The sequence below is a fragment of the Mesoplodon mirus genome, assembly GCF_964341445.2.
Source record: "Mesoplodon mirus genome assembly, chromosome: 1".
Classification (NCBI taxonomy): domain Eukaryota; kingdom Metazoa; phylum Chordata; class Mammalia; order Artiodactyla; family Ziphiidae; genus Mesoplodon; species Mesoplodon mirus.
The window spans coordinates 20,549,431-20,565,964 of NC_138976.1; the positions used below are offsets into that span (position 1 = coordinate 20,549,431).

The 16,534-nt window shown below is 50.0% G+C and overlaps 1 protein-coding gene across 10 annotated transcripts in view; it reads right to left on the reverse strand.

Moving 5' to 3' along the window:
- Nucleotides 1-16,534, reverse strand: part of RGS3 (regulator of G protein signaling 3) — a 160,276-nt gene that overhangs the window by 94,718 nt on the left and 49,024 nt on the right. For 9 of the 10 annotated variants that reach the window (XM_082613111.1, XM_082613101.1, XM_082613113.1 and 6 more), the window contains 7 exons: nucleotides 15,217-15,267; nucleotides 12,279-12,337; nucleotides 11,131-11,225; nucleotides 10,084-10,152; nucleotides 1,929-1,989; nucleotides 676-766; nucleotides 57-112 (listed from right to left, as the gene is read on the reverse strand). In XM_082613111.1, the coding sequence (XP_082469237.1) occupies nucleotides 57-112; nucleotides 676-766; nucleotides 1,929-1,989; nucleotides 10,084-10,152; nucleotides 11,131-11,225; nucleotides 12,279-12,337; nucleotides 15,217-15,267 (482 nt within the window). Of the gene's footprint in view, nucleotides 1-56; nucleotides 113-675; nucleotides 767-1,928; nucleotides 1,990-10,083; nucleotides 10,153-11,130; nucleotides 11,226-12,278; nucleotides 12,338-15,216; nucleotides 15,268-16,534 lie in introns of those variants that run through there. The other variant, XM_082613118.1, reaches the window with a different exon arrangement.

Sequence of the window (16,534 nt, forward strand, 5' to 3'; positions counted from 1 at the left end):
AGAGCCCAGAGCAGTGCTCAGGGCCCGTCAGTCCTGCCCAGGTTGTCCCCACCTACCTTGAGGTTCTCCCTGTTCTCGGTGTCCTCACCTCCCAACAGTCTCAACAAAGGCTCTGGAAGGTGATAGAGCAGAGTCAGAAAGTTTCTGCTGGCATCTAAGTGCCCGTTCCACAGACCACCCAGAGGATAAGGCCAGGGTGCCAGGCCCATGTGGAGGACAAGGTCACTACTGGCCTCCAGGATGTGGGAATGCCCTGCCTGAACCAGGCAGGGTCTCAGGAGCCAGATGGGTGCGTGGGAAGGACAGAGCAGAAGGGGAAGATCCTCAGGACCCACAGCAGGGCCCACATGGCCTGTCTGCAGAGGTGGGCGCCCCAAGGTCAGCCAGGCAGCCCAGAGGGAATTCTGAGACCACGAACCCTGAGGAAGGGCCACACGGGGAGGTCCAAAAGCCCAGCCCTCCAAGAGCTAGATAAATAAAGGAGTCATGGGCATGAGGCTGCCTGCAGGCTGCATTCTAGCAAGCACTCGTGAGAAGTCCCTGGACCCAGGGTCTGATGGCAGCCTAGGGTGACACATGCCACAAAACACAGGGACTGAGGCTACTACACAGTGGAGTGGGGGGAGCCCTGGGGGTCGGCATGTCTGGGCAGAACTGAAGGTGGTGGGCATGCACCTCTCAGGGGCCGCAGTCTCCGCCTGGCCACCTTCAGGTGCTTGGTCCGGCCCAGGCCCTCGCCCAGCAGGTAGTACCAGCCGCTGGTCTCCTGTCACAAGAGAAGGCATGACATGCTCAGAGGAGGCAGAGGGCACAGGTCAGGCAGCCACGAATCCCTGTCAAAAAGCAGCAGCTGGAGAGCCTCCTCAGTAGCAGCATCTCTGCAGACACACACACTCCAGCCTCCCTTCTCCAAACCCTCCCTTCCCACCTCCAGGAAGCCCTCCTTGATGCTCCAGGCAGAGCTGATCCTCCCCTCTGCTGACTTCCCATGCCTCTTGTCCCTGGAGAACAAGTCTACTCACAGGCTTGCCTCCCCCACTAGGCTGTACACGGGCTCCTTGATGTGCCTAGCACTGTGCCTGGTACACAGCAGGAGCCCAATAAATGCTGACAGAAGGGAGGGAGGGAGAGGCCAGAAAGCAGGCATCCTGAGGCCCCTGAGCAGTCCCCAGGGGCAGACATCTTCTCCCAAGAGGGAATAAGGCCAAGACTGCAGTCAAGACAAGATAGTTGGGACCCACATGTAGGATAAAGGGTCCTCAGCCACCTACCCCAGACTTCACTTCCAGGACACAGAGCTGGGTGGCAGGGCGACGTGGCAACTCCTTGCAGCAGGCCACCAGAACACCTCCAGGGATATGCAAGAGGCGCACATCCCTCCCCTGCTCAAAAGCCTCCAATGCGGGGAGTGCCACCCAAGTAGAGCTGGGTAAGGGTCTGGCCACCCAGAGGGAGGGGCCTCTAGGTCCCAGAGTCCTCACCCAGCCTGAAGAAAAGCTCCACAGAGGATTCTCACTCCATCCCCGAGCACCTGCTAGGCCCAGAAAGCTGAGATCTGGCAAACAACGTCAAGGCAACCCCTGGAACAAACCACAAGAAGCACCCGTCCCTCATCCTCCAGGGCAGGGAGTGCTCTGAGCTCTGAGGGACCTGCCAGTGTCCTTAAGGGAAGACACCAGACCTAGAGCCTTCTGGGAAGACTTGGAGCAGCCTAACAACTGGTCTCTGACAAGAATGAGCCAAGGCAGGAACCCAGACCCTTGGTCATGCCGGTAACGGTGTCGTTATCAGGCCAGGGGGCACCTGTCTCAGTGGGGCACCATCTCACAGAAGGAAGCCCTGCCACAGGGCTTCCAGACAAAGGCCTCTGCCTGTACCAGCCCTGGCCTAGGTGGCCTGACCCTGCCAGAAGCTTCCCTAGGACCCACCTTGTCTGGAGTCAGGAGGGACTTCACCCCGAAGCTCATGCAGCCGATGAGTCCACTCTGTCTGGGAGAACAAGAGAAGCTCGAGTGAGCACCTTTTCATTGTACTACATTGGGAGGTCGATTGTCAAGTGTAACATAGGTTTGCCTGATGCACCGTGGTTTACGAAGCACTTTTACCTGCGTTGTCTCATTTGATCTTTCCAACTTTGTGAGTGAGGCTGGAGTGGAGTTATTCTCTCCATTTCACAGAGGACAAAACTGAGGCTGAGTTGATCCCCTTCCCAAGGTCACAGGACTCATTAGTAGTAGAGTCCCATGGGAAACCAACCACAGAAGCTCAGAGTTACCTCGGAGGTTTGAACCGTTCTGGTGCTGGAAGGTCTGAAGAGCCAGTCCCCAAAGGGAATTTCAGCTCCCACATCTGCTGGTGATGCTCAATCCAGGAGAAAAGTTATGGGACCTCAAGCTCAAGAAGCTAGGTCCAGGCAAGACCTGGGCAGCGCTTGGACAGTTCCAGATCAAGGTCCAAACCAACCTGACACACAAAAGTTGCCAAGACCAATCTGACCTGGCTGCCAGTGGGCCAGTACAGATGAGCCAGGCTCAGGACTCATGGAAATGTCACGCTGTGCAGACAGGCTGAGTTCAGTTGGGTCCTTCTTGACTAAGGGTAATTCAAAGTTCCTGAAAAATGTCCATCGAGTTCCAATGTGCAACACTGAGGGACTGATTGATAGTTGGCAGCTTTCAACAGTGACAGCATAGATTAATATTAATGAAATGCCAAAAATAACATTGCTATTATGAGATAAAAGCAAGTTTACAAATCTATAGTTTAATGAGAAAGATGTCCACCAAAATATTAACAATGGGTGTATCTGGCAAGTGGGAATAGAAAGGTTTTTCTTTTCTCCTTTGGGTTTTTAGTGTTTTTAAATTTTCACTGGGAACAAGCGCTACTTTTGAAATCAGAAAAAATAAAAGTAGTATAAATGTATTTGAAAGTACTTCTATTCTACCACATCTTTCTTTACCCTAACACTAGAGTTGCTTTTTTCTTTTTTTCTTCTTCTCTCTTAGCATATTGCCAACTCAGCCCTCTTCAGAGACTGGTTTAATAGCTATTAATCAAGAAACAACATGGGTATTAAGACTGGAGCAGAACCCTGATGGTTGACTTCAATATGTGAGGGACCCACATAGACGAGGGATTCAGCATGTTCTGGGGAAGGCACCATATCAAAGCCAAGGATGTACTGAGCTGCCTAGATGGGTAGTGAACTAACTCCCTGGAGATGTGCCTCCTCGGAGCCTGGTCTAAGGGGGCCTGAACAAGTCCACAGAACACCCTGAAGAGCCTGTCCAAGTCCTGTGCCCCAGAGCCTGCTCCTGAGATCCAGACCCAGTATGTCCAAGGTGGGGTCTGGGCATGGGAGTCTGGAGAAAGCTGTCCAGGGGATCCTACAGGGCACCCACCCGTGCCTGCCCCGGTCGAGGACTGGTAGTGTACAACATCTTTATAAATACATTTTGTTTGGATTCTCCAGAAAGGGTGGCAGCCTACCACCTGACAGTCCTAAGCAAAACAAAACTGGCTTCTTGCTGGGAGCCAAGCCGAATGAGGGCCAGGGATGCAGAATGCTGGGGACGGATTCTCAAAGCTGGTACCCCTCCCCCACAGATGCACACTCTGCACCAGGCCGTGTCTCACCAGCTACTCTCACTCTGCTACCCCCAGCTCTCTCTTCCTGCCCCCGCTTTCCTGCAGCCCGGGCTGCACCTGCTCTCTTCTCCTTTCTTGCCCCCTCACATCATACCAGGCCATATTAACCATCTACCGATAGAGAACAGTGTAGTCACTCCATTAAAGTGACCCTTCCACATCCACCTGCCCACCCAGCACCAAAAACAAATACTCCCCCCTCCTGGCAAGTGGCCAAGTCAGCACTAATGGAGGGGCAGCTGCAGTGACCAACATGAGTGGCAGACACTGACCTGAGCTGACATCCCAGAAAAGCCTTGTCAAGACTTTGCCAAAGTCCTCATCACTGATCTAATTCTGTGTGTCAACACATTCAAAAGCAACCCAGCTGGTATCTAGGTGCCCACACTGCCTTGCTGTACACTTTTCTTTCACATTGAGTATGGCTGTAACTTTCTAAATCTCCAGGCAGGATGCTTTAGCTGTAATAAAGGCTGCCTCTCCCTGCTCTTCAGTAAGTGGAAATTTCATCCCCTGGTACTTAGAGAATACTAAATGGTTAATAGCCTCCCGTGAGCTTTGCTTCCTGCTAAGGGGACTCCAATGATTTCATAATAATTTAGGCCAAGCAAATGGTCACAGTTAATGTCCATAAGCAGGAACCTCTAAGTGTTCTTCAATTAGCTACTTCTGAAGACTGTTTTTGAAAACATTTGGAAGAAGAAAGACTTTTTTTTTACATGCAGCCTGAGTATACGGCAATATACTGGTCAGGTAATAAACTTGGGACACCGCCTGAAATTTCTCTAGGCACAAAGTCTCAGGGGCCAAGCCTTGGGTACTTCTGAATGCCGAACCCTAAGCTCAGTGAAGCCTTGACAAACAGATGAATCCATCATGCCCACGTTGGCAGGCACTGGGCAAGGAGCTGCAGCATTAAGGAAACAAGACAAACATTCAGGAATTTAAATACCAGTTCAAGACAGCAATACAAGGGATGTCACTAGACAGAGTGAGATTGAGAGATGAACAGTACAGGCAACAAATGCTGAAAGCTTAGAGAGGCAAGAGGTAGTTTAGGACTGAGATGCTCAAAGAAGGCCTAAAGAGTTAAGCCAAAGAGAAGGAAAGGAAGAGCATTTCAGGCAGAGGGAACAGCTGGTACAAAGGCTCAGAGGTAAGGCTTCATGGAACATTCAAGGGCAATAGTACAGCCAGCTCTCCGTATGAAAGGATGCGGAACCCATGGATACAGAGGGCTGACTATACTATACCACTTTATATAAGGGACTTGAGCATCCACGGATTTTGGTATCCACGGGGGTCCCGGAACAAATCCCCCATGGACACAGAGGGATGGCTGTACTTGGCTCAGTTTACTTTTGAGCACAGGGTAGGAGGCCCGCTACAAAATGAAAATGCATTATTTTAAGGGAGTGCACTTTAATTCTCTCTCAGAGGCTTAAACTATTTCTGTTACAGACTTATCCCATTTAATCTCAATTTATTTTTAATTTGATGGCTTAAATCGCACAATATTTTTCCAATCATTTTTTCTTTCCTTAAGCTCAGTGCCCATATCTGGTCACAAGCTTTCTAACTTTATGGCACTGCACTTGGCACTGAGGTTGTTTAGAAAATAGTTTAAAGGAAAGAGCACAGAGTACCCAGGATAGTGTGCGACACACAGCAAGCAGCCTCTCCATATACGTAATTACTATTAGCATAAAAGATTACGTTTTTCAAACATATGCTGTGTGTGTTTTGGGTTTTTTTTAACTTGGTGCATAACATTACAATTCTAAGATTGTTCTCTGACCACAAGTTCTGAAAACACTATGACTGACACTAGAAGCTTCAGTTTGGCTTTTACCATATCATCAAACAAAACTTTTAAGTAGTTCAGTTCCATAGTCAGTGATATTGAGGAGCTACTGTTAATTTTTAAATGTGATAATGGCATTGTGGTTGTTTTCTTAAGCCATCTTTTAGAGATTTATATAGCTGAGATGAGATGATGTCTGGGATTTGCTTTAAAATAGTCCACTGGAGGAGGGGAAAGTGGGTGAGGGCATAAATGAAATAAAATTGGCCATATATTGATAACTGATGAAGCTGGGCTATGAGTATGTGAGGGTTTATTACATACTATTTTCTAATTTTGCATATGTTTGAAAATGTCTATAATTTCTTAAAAACTCACAGAACCTGCAAGCCAAAAGAAATCTTTGAGATCACTGCATTTTACAGGTGAAGAAAATGAGGCCCAGAGCAGGGAAGGGACATATCCAGTCTCATAGCAAGTTGGAGCTAAGCCAAAATCTACTGCCCTGAGGCCTGGTTCTCCTCAGCTCCCAGCAAGAGCTGAAATCACTGTGTGAGCTGAAATCAGCCAGCACCCCCAGAACTTCCTTGTAGATCATCTTGCTTCTCTAATACAAATTTACAGCCATAACTGGAAGGATCATGAGAATTAATGAAACAGATGCTCCCTTTTCATTTCCTATTAGTTTCAAAATGTAACTGACGGGACACTTCCCTGGCAGTCCAGTAGTTAAGACTGTGCTCCCAATGCAGGGGGCAGGGGTTCGATCCCTGGTCAGAGAACTAGATCCCGCACGTAGCAACTAAAGCCCGCATGCTGCAACTAAAAGAGCCCACATGCCACAACTAAAAGAGCCTGCGTGCCGCAACTAAAGATCCTTCATCCTGCAACGAAGAGCCCACACGTGGCAACAAAGATCCCACGTGCCGCAACTAAGACCCAGCACAGCCTAAATAAATAAATAATTTAAAAAAATGTAACTGCCACATATTCAGCTGGATGATTTATATAAAACTACATTATAGGGCTTCCCTGGTGGCACAGTGGTTGAGAGTCCACCTGCCGATGCAGGGGAAACGGGTTCGTGCCCCGGTCTGGGAAGATCCCACATGCCGCGGAGCGGCTGGGCCCGTGAGCCATGGCCGCTGGGCCTGTGCGTCCGGAGCCTGTGCTCCGCAATGGGAGAGGCCACAACAGTGAGAGGCCCACATACTGCAAAAAAAAAAAAAAAAAACTACATTATAAATGCTATGAGAGGTAGCCTGAGGCCTGAGGCACAAGTGTACTGACACAGAAAGGGTGTGGCTTTGGAGCCCTTTATCACCTGGGTGAGCTGGTCAAGTGTACTATAATGTGGTTTGGCACGAGGCTACCTGGATTTGCATCTCGTTTTCACCACGTGCTTGCTGTGTTACCTTGGGCAAGTTACTTAACCTCTCTGTGCCGGTAAAAGAGAGACATCAATGATGCCTAGTTTATATGGTGCTGTGAGGATTAAATTAGAAAATGCATGGAATATGCTTAATGTCCACACACTTAGTGGACATTAAGTGATTAATAAATATGAGGTATTATATAACCTTGGGCAAGTTCCTTAGCCTTCGTAAATCTCAGTTTTCTCTTCTCTGAAGAGAGAGACAGTAATAATTCCTACCTCTCAGGGTCGCTGTGAGGATTAAATGAGATAATGTATGTAAAGTGCTTGGCACAGAGAAGAGTTCATAAATGTTTGTTTCCTTCCTTCTGTAATTGTCCTTCATGTTGTGAAGTTGCAGGCCCATCCTTCGGAGAAGCACTATTTGGTCTGAGCGTGTTCGGCGCAGAGTACCCAGGATAGCGTGCGACACACAGCAAGCGCCCTGTCTGTCTGCTCCAGCTCAGAGGCCTTATCATTCAGGGATGGATCAATACTATGCCTCCCACCCGCTGAGCCTGTCACTGCGGTGCTGGCACCTTGGGCAGGGCCATCTGTTGGGAAAGCAGGTCTGCCTGAGCCTGCTCTGTCCCTCTTGAGCTTCGGGTTGGGACTGTGACCATGAGTTTGCCTGTGTTTTGTTTAATAAGGAATCTCACTTTCCCAAAATAGGCAACAAGCGGAGACACTGCCTCTGTCACGCTGCCTCCCTGGGCGCTGACTCACTTTCCCCGGCTTCACTTTCTTTTCCAAAACCTGCCAAGTGCACTGCTGCCCCTTCTCCAGCGGGCTCCGCCTGGCTCTCGAAGGAGAGTGGTCACAGCAGAGGGAGCGGTGACTCCCAGTTTGGTGTCTGCCTCCATCCAGAAGGCTCGCCAGGCATCCTCCTGTCTCTCCGCCCCTCCTCCTCTGTCTCCTTCAGGGCTTTCCCTTCCTGTGCCCATCCCTTCAAGGCTGGATTCTGACCCTTCGTCCTTGGCACCTACTGTCTTCCTGGGTGGTCTCACCTGCTCAAAATTTCACCCACCACCTTGGCGGGCACGGCTCCCACATCTCCACAGACCTCTCTCTCCCCTGAGCTCCAGGTCAGCAAAGGCAACCCTCCTACACAGCTCTCAGCTGGCTGCCCTCCAGGCACCTCCATCTCACCATATCCACAGCTGCTCCCCCTTCCCCTCCGGTACACTCTGGCTTAGCTGAAGACGTCACCAGCTACCCAGGAGTTATCCTTGACTTCTCCCACTGCTCTCACAGCCAGATCACCGCTAAGTACTATTGGTTTAAGCTCCTACATATATCCTGGGTCTGTTTCCCTCCTCTCTATCCCTAAATCATCTCTCGCAGAGTCACCACAAGAATCTCCCAGCTCCTCCCCAACCTCCAAAAGACCTATCAGAGTGATAGATCTAGAATACACACCTGTCACTCCCCTGCTCTGTATCTCCCCATCACCAGATTCCCAAACACCAAGCTGGCTGTATGAGGTTCACCCCGAGAACTTGGGTAAGTGCAGATTCCTAGGCCCTGCCCGTGAAAATTTGGACTTAATCAATCTGATGTGTTACCTGGGAACCTATGTTCCTCACCAGCATCCCAGGTGATTCTGATGCATAGCCAGGACTGAGAACTACTGGCCCTTCTGAGAAAATTCACATTCCAAAGAAACCCTACAGAATGATCCGATGTGGTTTATGCCAGCCTCTTCATCTTATCTCCAGTCAGTCCCTACTTTGTAATTGACCCTCCAGCAACACCAATGAGTTTGCAGATCCCTCTCTACTCCTGCCCTGCCCTCTGTACTCTACTGGTTGAGACTGAAGACTCTAGGGTCTAAATACCTGGGTTCCCATCTTGCCCCTACTGTTCACTGGCCACGCGACCTTAGGCAAGTAACTTCCTTTCTTAGCTTGTTTCCTTTTCTGAAAACTTAAGACAAAAACATACTTTCCTTAGAGTTGTTTTAAGAACTAAATGAGATAACCGTCAAACCCTGGCTTGTGGTCAACACCCAGTAAACGATTGCTCTTGTTTAGATATCAGTAAACGATAAAGTATCAGTAAATGATACTCTATTGAAAGACAAATCTTTCATTATGAAAGTTGAGGAAGGCTCAACTTTAAAAGCATACTAGCTATCAAATTTAGGGTTCCAAAAAGCACTGAGCCCAAAAATATTTTCTGGGTCTAAGCTGGTGCGTTGAGCTGATTTTCATTCACCTAGGCCCTTTTCCGGTCACCATTCTGTTCTACGATTATTGGACAAATGTTACTGGCCACAGAGTCTCCCAGATTTCTCGGGCTGCACCAGCTGAATGAGGCCCTGCTGCTCACAGCAGGCCATGCAGTCAAGTACTCTCACCCACTTCCATTCCCTTCCCTTAGCAGCTGATTCTCACCCTCACCACCCAGCACTCTTCCCCTGCTCTGTACTGGCCGCCATTACTAACGACGACATCCGCCTCCTGTGTCCTGGGCTGCCTGAAACCTGTTAGGTTTCTCCTACACAAAACTCTGCACCTCCTAAACTGGCCTCCTCATGGCAGCCTGAGCCCCCCGCACGTGTTCCTGCCTCTTTGCCTTTGCTCGTGCTGTGCTCCTGCCTGCAATGCCCTTTCCAGCCTACTCTCCTCCTCTTATTCTTGAGCTCTGCCCCAAGTTCAAGATCCCACTTTTTGCATGAAGCTTTCCTTGATTGCTTCAGCCCATGATGAACTCTCCTTCTTCCCACACGTACTGTCCTATTACTCATTTTGTTCTTTTATTCCTTCAGCCAATAATCACCAAACATCTACGTGCTAGGCACTGGGTACAGTGGTGACTAAGAGAGAAATGGACCCATTTTTCATGCAGCTTCTGCTCCTGTGGAACTGAGCCTGTGTGTACTGTGACTGTAATTTGCCTCCACGCAGAGCCTGGTGTCCTCTTCTGAAAGTAGGTGCCTTGAGAGCAGAAGCCACATGTAGGCTGGTTGGCATCCCAGTGGCCAACACGGTGTCTTGTTGATACCAAGGGCTCAGCAAATGCACGTTGGTAACATGATCCTTGGCATTACCTGGAGTGACGGGGACTCAGGGGAGCGGCAGCCTCTCAAACTTAGCCACCACCATTCATTTATCCAACAAGCACTTACTGAGCCCCTCTGTATGCTGGCCACCTGGCTGCCACCCATGAGCCCAGAGCAGGATCTCCCCTCCAGCTCAGCAGTTCCCCTCACCTGGAGTCACCTGCCCTGTTCCACACTGTGACCAGAAGGCGCTTCTGTTCGTCTTCCTCTTGGACAGGACTGCAAAGCAAACCAGTCAGTGTGTTAGCAGGGCCGAGTTCTAGTCCAGACCCACGGAGTCCAGCATCATGGCAAATTTTGGAAATAACCTGAACACCAACCATAGGAGCTGGTTAAATAAACTAGAGCACAAATAGTGTGGGAGATGAGTATTTATATTCATGAAAGAGTTTACATTACATTGTTAGGGATGAAAAGGAGGTTACAACACAATACTATAGAACAATATGCCATCTTTGGAAACACACACCCACACAAATTCAAAGATCTGAAAAGAAATACCACAGAACATATCAGTGAGTGGCAGGACTTCGAGTGTTTTCTCTCTTCTTCTTCTTGTTTGCCTATATTTTCTATTTTTCTACGATAAGCAAAATTACCTTGTGTAGTATGGAAATTAACAAAATATGATTAGTTTTCACTAATAGGAAAATACAAAATGTCCATTACCTTCCCATTGGCCCCAGAGTTCAGGGATGAGGGGAAGAAATAATAATAATAACAATAACACCTGACACTCTGTGTTATACTGTCTCCTTTACACCTCCGCTATCGGAGGTTGGTACGTTATTAGCCCCATTTTACAAATAAGGAAGCCAAGACTCAGAGAGGTTAGCAAGTTGAGGACGGGCGGGAGGGGAGCCAAAACATCCCTCAGCTTGGAAAATTCCTTCTGCTAAAGGAGAAAGTTTGTCCCAAGGCACAGTGGGAAATCGCCTACTTTTTTCAGGGGCTGCCAGCCTCAGGCTGGACATTTTAGTTATGAGAACCAGCCACATGATACCGTATCACTGTGGACCTTGCTGCTGGGCCAGGTGCCAGGGATGCAAGGACACAAGTAAATGAGAAAACAAAGATATCCTTTAGAAGTCACTGTTTTTCTGCTTAGATCTGATTCTAGATTTGGCAAACAGAGCTGTTTCCAGATAAACACTCCTTCCCTCTGCTCTCGAGGGCCCAGCTGCTCCAGACTCTTACAAGAAGAAGTGCTCGTGGAAGACTGGGTCTCTGCAGTCTGGAACGGTCTGCGTCTTCTGACAGCGTGGTCGATTATCTTCGGGGACCAAAGAAATCTTGAATTGGAGAAAAGTAAGGGTTAGCCAATCTCAGAGCCATGCAATCACCTAACCCCAGTGGCTGACTCTGCACATCTCCAAGCTAAAGGCTTCCCGAGTGTTCTTCAAACCAGCTTCTGCAGAGGACAGAGTGAAGTCCTCAATCAAATGCCAGGAAAGAAAGAGGAGCCCTGGGCTGGAGGCACTGCAGTCAGATGCCAGGACAGGGCCTCATAGGGGTGGTACCCAGGAGGCAGCGCCAGGCCCAGGCAGAGATGGGGTGCAACTTGACCATCTCTGCTCTTCCTCCAAGCAGAGAGGTTCCCCCAAAGCACAAGGCCTCTGCACTTCTAAGTTCCCAGCAGCTGCTGAGTGCTCCCTTCCCAGAAGGCTCCAGGCCAGCCTCTGCCAAGGCCCCTAGTGCCGTATGCATCCCCCGCCGCAGCTTCCCACCCCGCTCCTGACCTTGCCCCAGCCCACAGGGGCCTCTGAGCAGCCTGGCGGCTTCGGGAAGAAGGTGGAGTGGTGCATCAAAGCCGGCACCTGACATCTGGCTGCCACACTCTGGGAGGCGCCTGGCCTTTGGCTCTGGCTGGAAGTAGGCCCCCTGCCCCTATGGGGCCTCTGTCTTCACTGCAAGGGCTCCTTTCAGATGGATCCTCCAGCCCTCAGAGACACTCCCTCTACCCCACCACCCAAACTGCCACCCGGCCTCTAGTTTTGGGGAAGGGAGGGGTGAAGATGTTGCTTTTCACCAGAGGGCTTGGGATTGCCTATGGATTTCCGTCAACCACACGCTCACAGTGCCCACCTACGGGGTGATGCACAAGATCATCCGTAAGATTCCAGAGCTTGCAGGAAGCCCTAGAGACCAAGCCGGGCTAAGGGAAGGGGGTCCATCTTAGCTCAGGGCCTCGTCACTAGGCTTAATAAACACCTACTGACCAAATGATGTAACCGCAGCTGCCACCTCAAATGACCTGAGGCCCACAGGTGTGCTGGGACCTTGGAACTCAGTCCGGTGATGTGGTCCCTCACCACACCCCACCCCACCTCCAGCTCATCATATACCTTCACGTAGGAATCACAGACACCAGGCTCCTTGCTCATCAGGCCTCTGCCTTCTATGACTAAACAGAGAATTAAAATGTTGGGGTGGGTGGGTGGGAAGGATCGTTACCGGGCTCTTAATCTACATATCAACCACTGGATATTAACCCCTCTCTGGTCTAGCCCACTCCCACCATCTCCCACACTCAGGCAGCACCTTCACCGAGGCATTATAGGATGCTTTCAATTCCCTGACTCCCTGAAAGGGAATGTAAAGTTTATGGAGTCCAACCCCTCATTTAACGGTGAAGATGAGGCTATGAGGGCATCCAAAGACAGTAAGAAACGTGCCAAAGTCACAGAGCAATGGGAATGACAGAGCTTGGTTTAGATCCCTGTCTCTTGACTCCCGGTCCAGTGCTCCTTCCACCGCACAAGACTTCCTCCTGGGATGGGAGGGCCAAGTTGGAGGACATAGTCATGTGAGCCAGAGCAAGTTGCTTCACCCAGGAGACTGAATTTGCCATTTTATGATGGGTCAGTGATAATAATGGGTTATTGATAATAATATCCACTTCACGTGGTAGTCGTGCAGATTAAACGAGATCATGTGTCTAAGGTGCTTAGTAGAGTGCCTGGCAAGGTAACTGCTCAAGAAATGTTTGCGAAAGAAAACAAGAATAAATAAAGGCAAAGGGGGGCTTTCCCTGGTGGCGCGGTGGTTGAGAGTCTGCCTGCTGATGCAGGGGACACGGGTTCGTGCCCTGGTCCGGGAGGATCCCACATGCCGCGAAGCAGCTGGGCCCGTGGGCCATGGCTGCTGAGCCTGCGCGTCCGGAGCCTGTGCTCCGCAACAGGAGAGGCCACAACAGTGAGAGGCCCGCGTACGGCAAAAAAAAAAAAAAGGCAAAGGATTGGTGGTGGGTGCGGGGTGCGGGGTGCGGGGTGCAGGTCTGGCCACAAAAGCAAGTGTGGCTTGTTTGCCTGAGGTCTGTAGAAAGCAGACAGTGGACCTAACAGAAGCTGAGCCTCTTTTCTATTTTCTTTTCTGTTAGGTTTTCATTGAGCCCTAGGGCTTGGCTCAGACGGAGCCCCTGTAGTCTGAGACGTGAGGCCTGGGAAGCCAAAGGAGAGAGGGGAACAGGCTGAAAGTGATGAAGGGCCTAAGACTGGGGTGAAGCCAAAGCAAACTGTGCAGGACGAATGGACCAGGGGAGGCCAAGATGCACTTGGCAAAAACTGTTTGCACAGCTGGAGTCAGGCTCTGGCAGGCAAAGAACCCCCCTCTGCTGGTCCTTGGGAAGTTCACCTTAGGCCCCCCAAGGCCAAGACTGGAGGACCCCAGGCGCCTGCTGGTCTCCTCTGCCTGGTATCCTAGCAACTGTTCCTGCGTGAGACCTTCCTGTGGGTGTGGTCCTTGAGGGCGGGATCCAGGCCTGATGAACCCCTTGGTCTACCTGTTCCCCCGTGGAGTTGAGGCAGACATGGTCCCCACTCCCCGTCTACTGAAGGAGACAGATCCTGGACACACCAGGGTGACACAGTGTAGTCAGGATTGTGATGAGGACACAGAGGAGGAAGCAACAAACTCAGCCCTGCAGGTGGGTCAGGGGGTGATTCCTGGAGGGGAAAAAATGAGCCAAAATGAGCCTTCCTTCCTTCCTCTTAATGAGATTAAGGCAGGCATATTTCTTACGAAATCAGAGGAAGGGAGACCTATTCTTCAGAAGGAGTTCAAACAGAAGGCAGGCTCAGACGCAAGGAATAGTGGGTGTGAAGGCAGGGGCGTAAGCAAGCATGATGCACTGGGGGGCGAGGAGGGCACAAAACCGGACAGAACAGGGGGCGGAGGGTGCCTTGAAGAGCAGGAGCCAGGGAGGCTGGAGAGACGGGCAGGGCCTGCTGGGCCAAACAGAAGAGCCGGGCCACAACAGAAGCTCAGTAACTATTTGTGTGCTGGACAGAAGGACAAACACATGGATAAATGGCAGGTACAGTATAAAATCCTCTGGGTGGCATATCAGACGTTCATGGCCCGGTCCCAGCTCACCCCTGCACCCCTTCCTGTGCTGCGCTGCGGGCACGTTAGACAGTCCTCAAGGGCATCGTGCTCTCTCTGACCCCAGGCCTTCGCACCTGCAGCTCCCCCACCGTGAAGTGCCCGGCCCTCCTGCTCCCCTCTGCCTGGCTCAGGCTCGGTCCTCCTTCAGGATGGAGTGTGGGCATCACCCCCTCTGCCAAGCCTTCCTGCCATCCTATCAGCACCACCCAGACAGAGGTGGGTGCTTCTACTTGGTGTCCCCAGCCCCTGGCACAGGGCCAATGCTCAATCACTATTTTTGGAATTTATGGTTTTCTATCTTATTTAACAAATACTAATATAGGGTTTACCACATGCTGGGCGCTGTCCTAAGCACTTTACTAATATTGACTCCTTTAATCCTTGTCACATCCCATAAGATAGGTACTTTTATTGCCATCCAGCAGATGAGAAACTAAGCTTGCTTAAGGTCACTTGGCAAGAAAGTATCAGAGCCGGGATTCAGACACGAGCAGTCTGGTTCCAAAGGTGGCGACCTTAGCCGTGACACTGCCATCAGTGAACGAATGAATGGATGAGAAAAAGAGAAAGAGAGAAGAAAGGAAGGAAGAAAGACAAGAGGAAGGACAGGGAAGCTCTTCTGTGGCCCTGCTCCACTGGGGCCAAGGAGGATGCTGAGGTGACCGGGGACAGCTCCAGCCTGCTGTGGACTCCGCCTGCATCGGAGCAGGACCAGGGAAATGTCTCTAGGAGTTCCAAGTGAATACCCACTTTTTTTCAACCGACACATGGCAGGACACTATACAAAGATGAAAAAGTAGCCTTGGCCATGGTAATACCTCCACCCGGCCCTGGCTCCATGTCGGAGGCCAAGTAGCCCAACCTTCCCCGGTGAGCCCGGCACACAGCCATACTCACTGTGGAGCAGCAGAACCCGGTCCTGGGCATCGATGGACAGCTTCAGCTGACCTGAGGAAACAACAAGAGAGACAGCTTCACCTCATTTCCTTGCCAGGTGAAAAATGGAGTGACGTTGATGGGAGTGTGTTTCTGTTCCTGTGAAGAGATTCAAAGATTCATACAGTCTCTGGGTTGGAAGGGAGCTCAGAAGCCACCCAGTTAAGCCTCCTCACCACGTCAATACCTCCAGCGGTACTGATTTCCATCCTTACTCCCCCAGGTGATGGGGAGCTCACTACTTTACAAGGCAGCCCAGGTCAATGCTGGGGAGCTCTCACTGCTGGACAGCCGGAAGAGTTGTTGCATCCACATCTCAGTGAGGCTAGATTGGAGAGTTAAGGATCCTGGGTCTCAGTCAGAAGTCCATGCTGGGGGGTTGGCCAAAGCTTTCCAGCTGTTCATGCAGCTCAACAGCAAAAATACAAACAACCCAATCCAAAAATGGGCAGAAGACCTAAACAGACATTTCTCCAAAGAAGATATACAGACTGCCAAGAAACACATGAAAGGATGCTCAACATCATTAATCATTAGAGAAATGCAAATCAAAACTACAATGAGATATCATCTCACACCAGTCAGAATGGCCATCATCAAAAAATCTACAAACAATAAATGCTGGAGAGGGTGTGGAGAAAAGGGAACACTCTTGCACTGCTCGTGGGAATGTGAATTGGTACAGCCACTATGGAGAACAGTATGGAGGTTCCTTAAAAAACTACAAATAGAACTACCATATGACCCAGCTATCCCACTACTGGGCATATACCTTGAGAAAACCATAATTCAAAAAGAGTCATGTACCAAAATGTTCATTGCAGCTCTATTTACAATAGCCCGGAGATGGAAACAACCTAAGTGTCCATCATCCAATGAATGGATAAAGAAGATGTGGCACATATATACAATGGAATATTACTCAGCCATAAAAAGAAACGAAATTGAGCTGTTTGTAATGAGGTGGATAGACCTAGAGTCTGTCATACAGAGTGAAGTAAGTCAGAAAGAGAAAGACAAATACCTTATGCTGACACATATATACGGAATTTAAGAAAAAAAACAAATGTCATGAAGAACCTAGGGGTAAGAGGGGAATAAAGACACAGACCTACTTGAGAATGGACTTGAGGATATGGGGAGGGGGAAGGGTAAGCTGTGACAAAGCGAGAGAGAGGCATGGACATATATACACTACCAAACGATAGGGAGGGTGGGAGGGAGGGAGACGCAAGAGGGAAGGCATATGGGAACAGATGTATTATGTATAACTGATTCA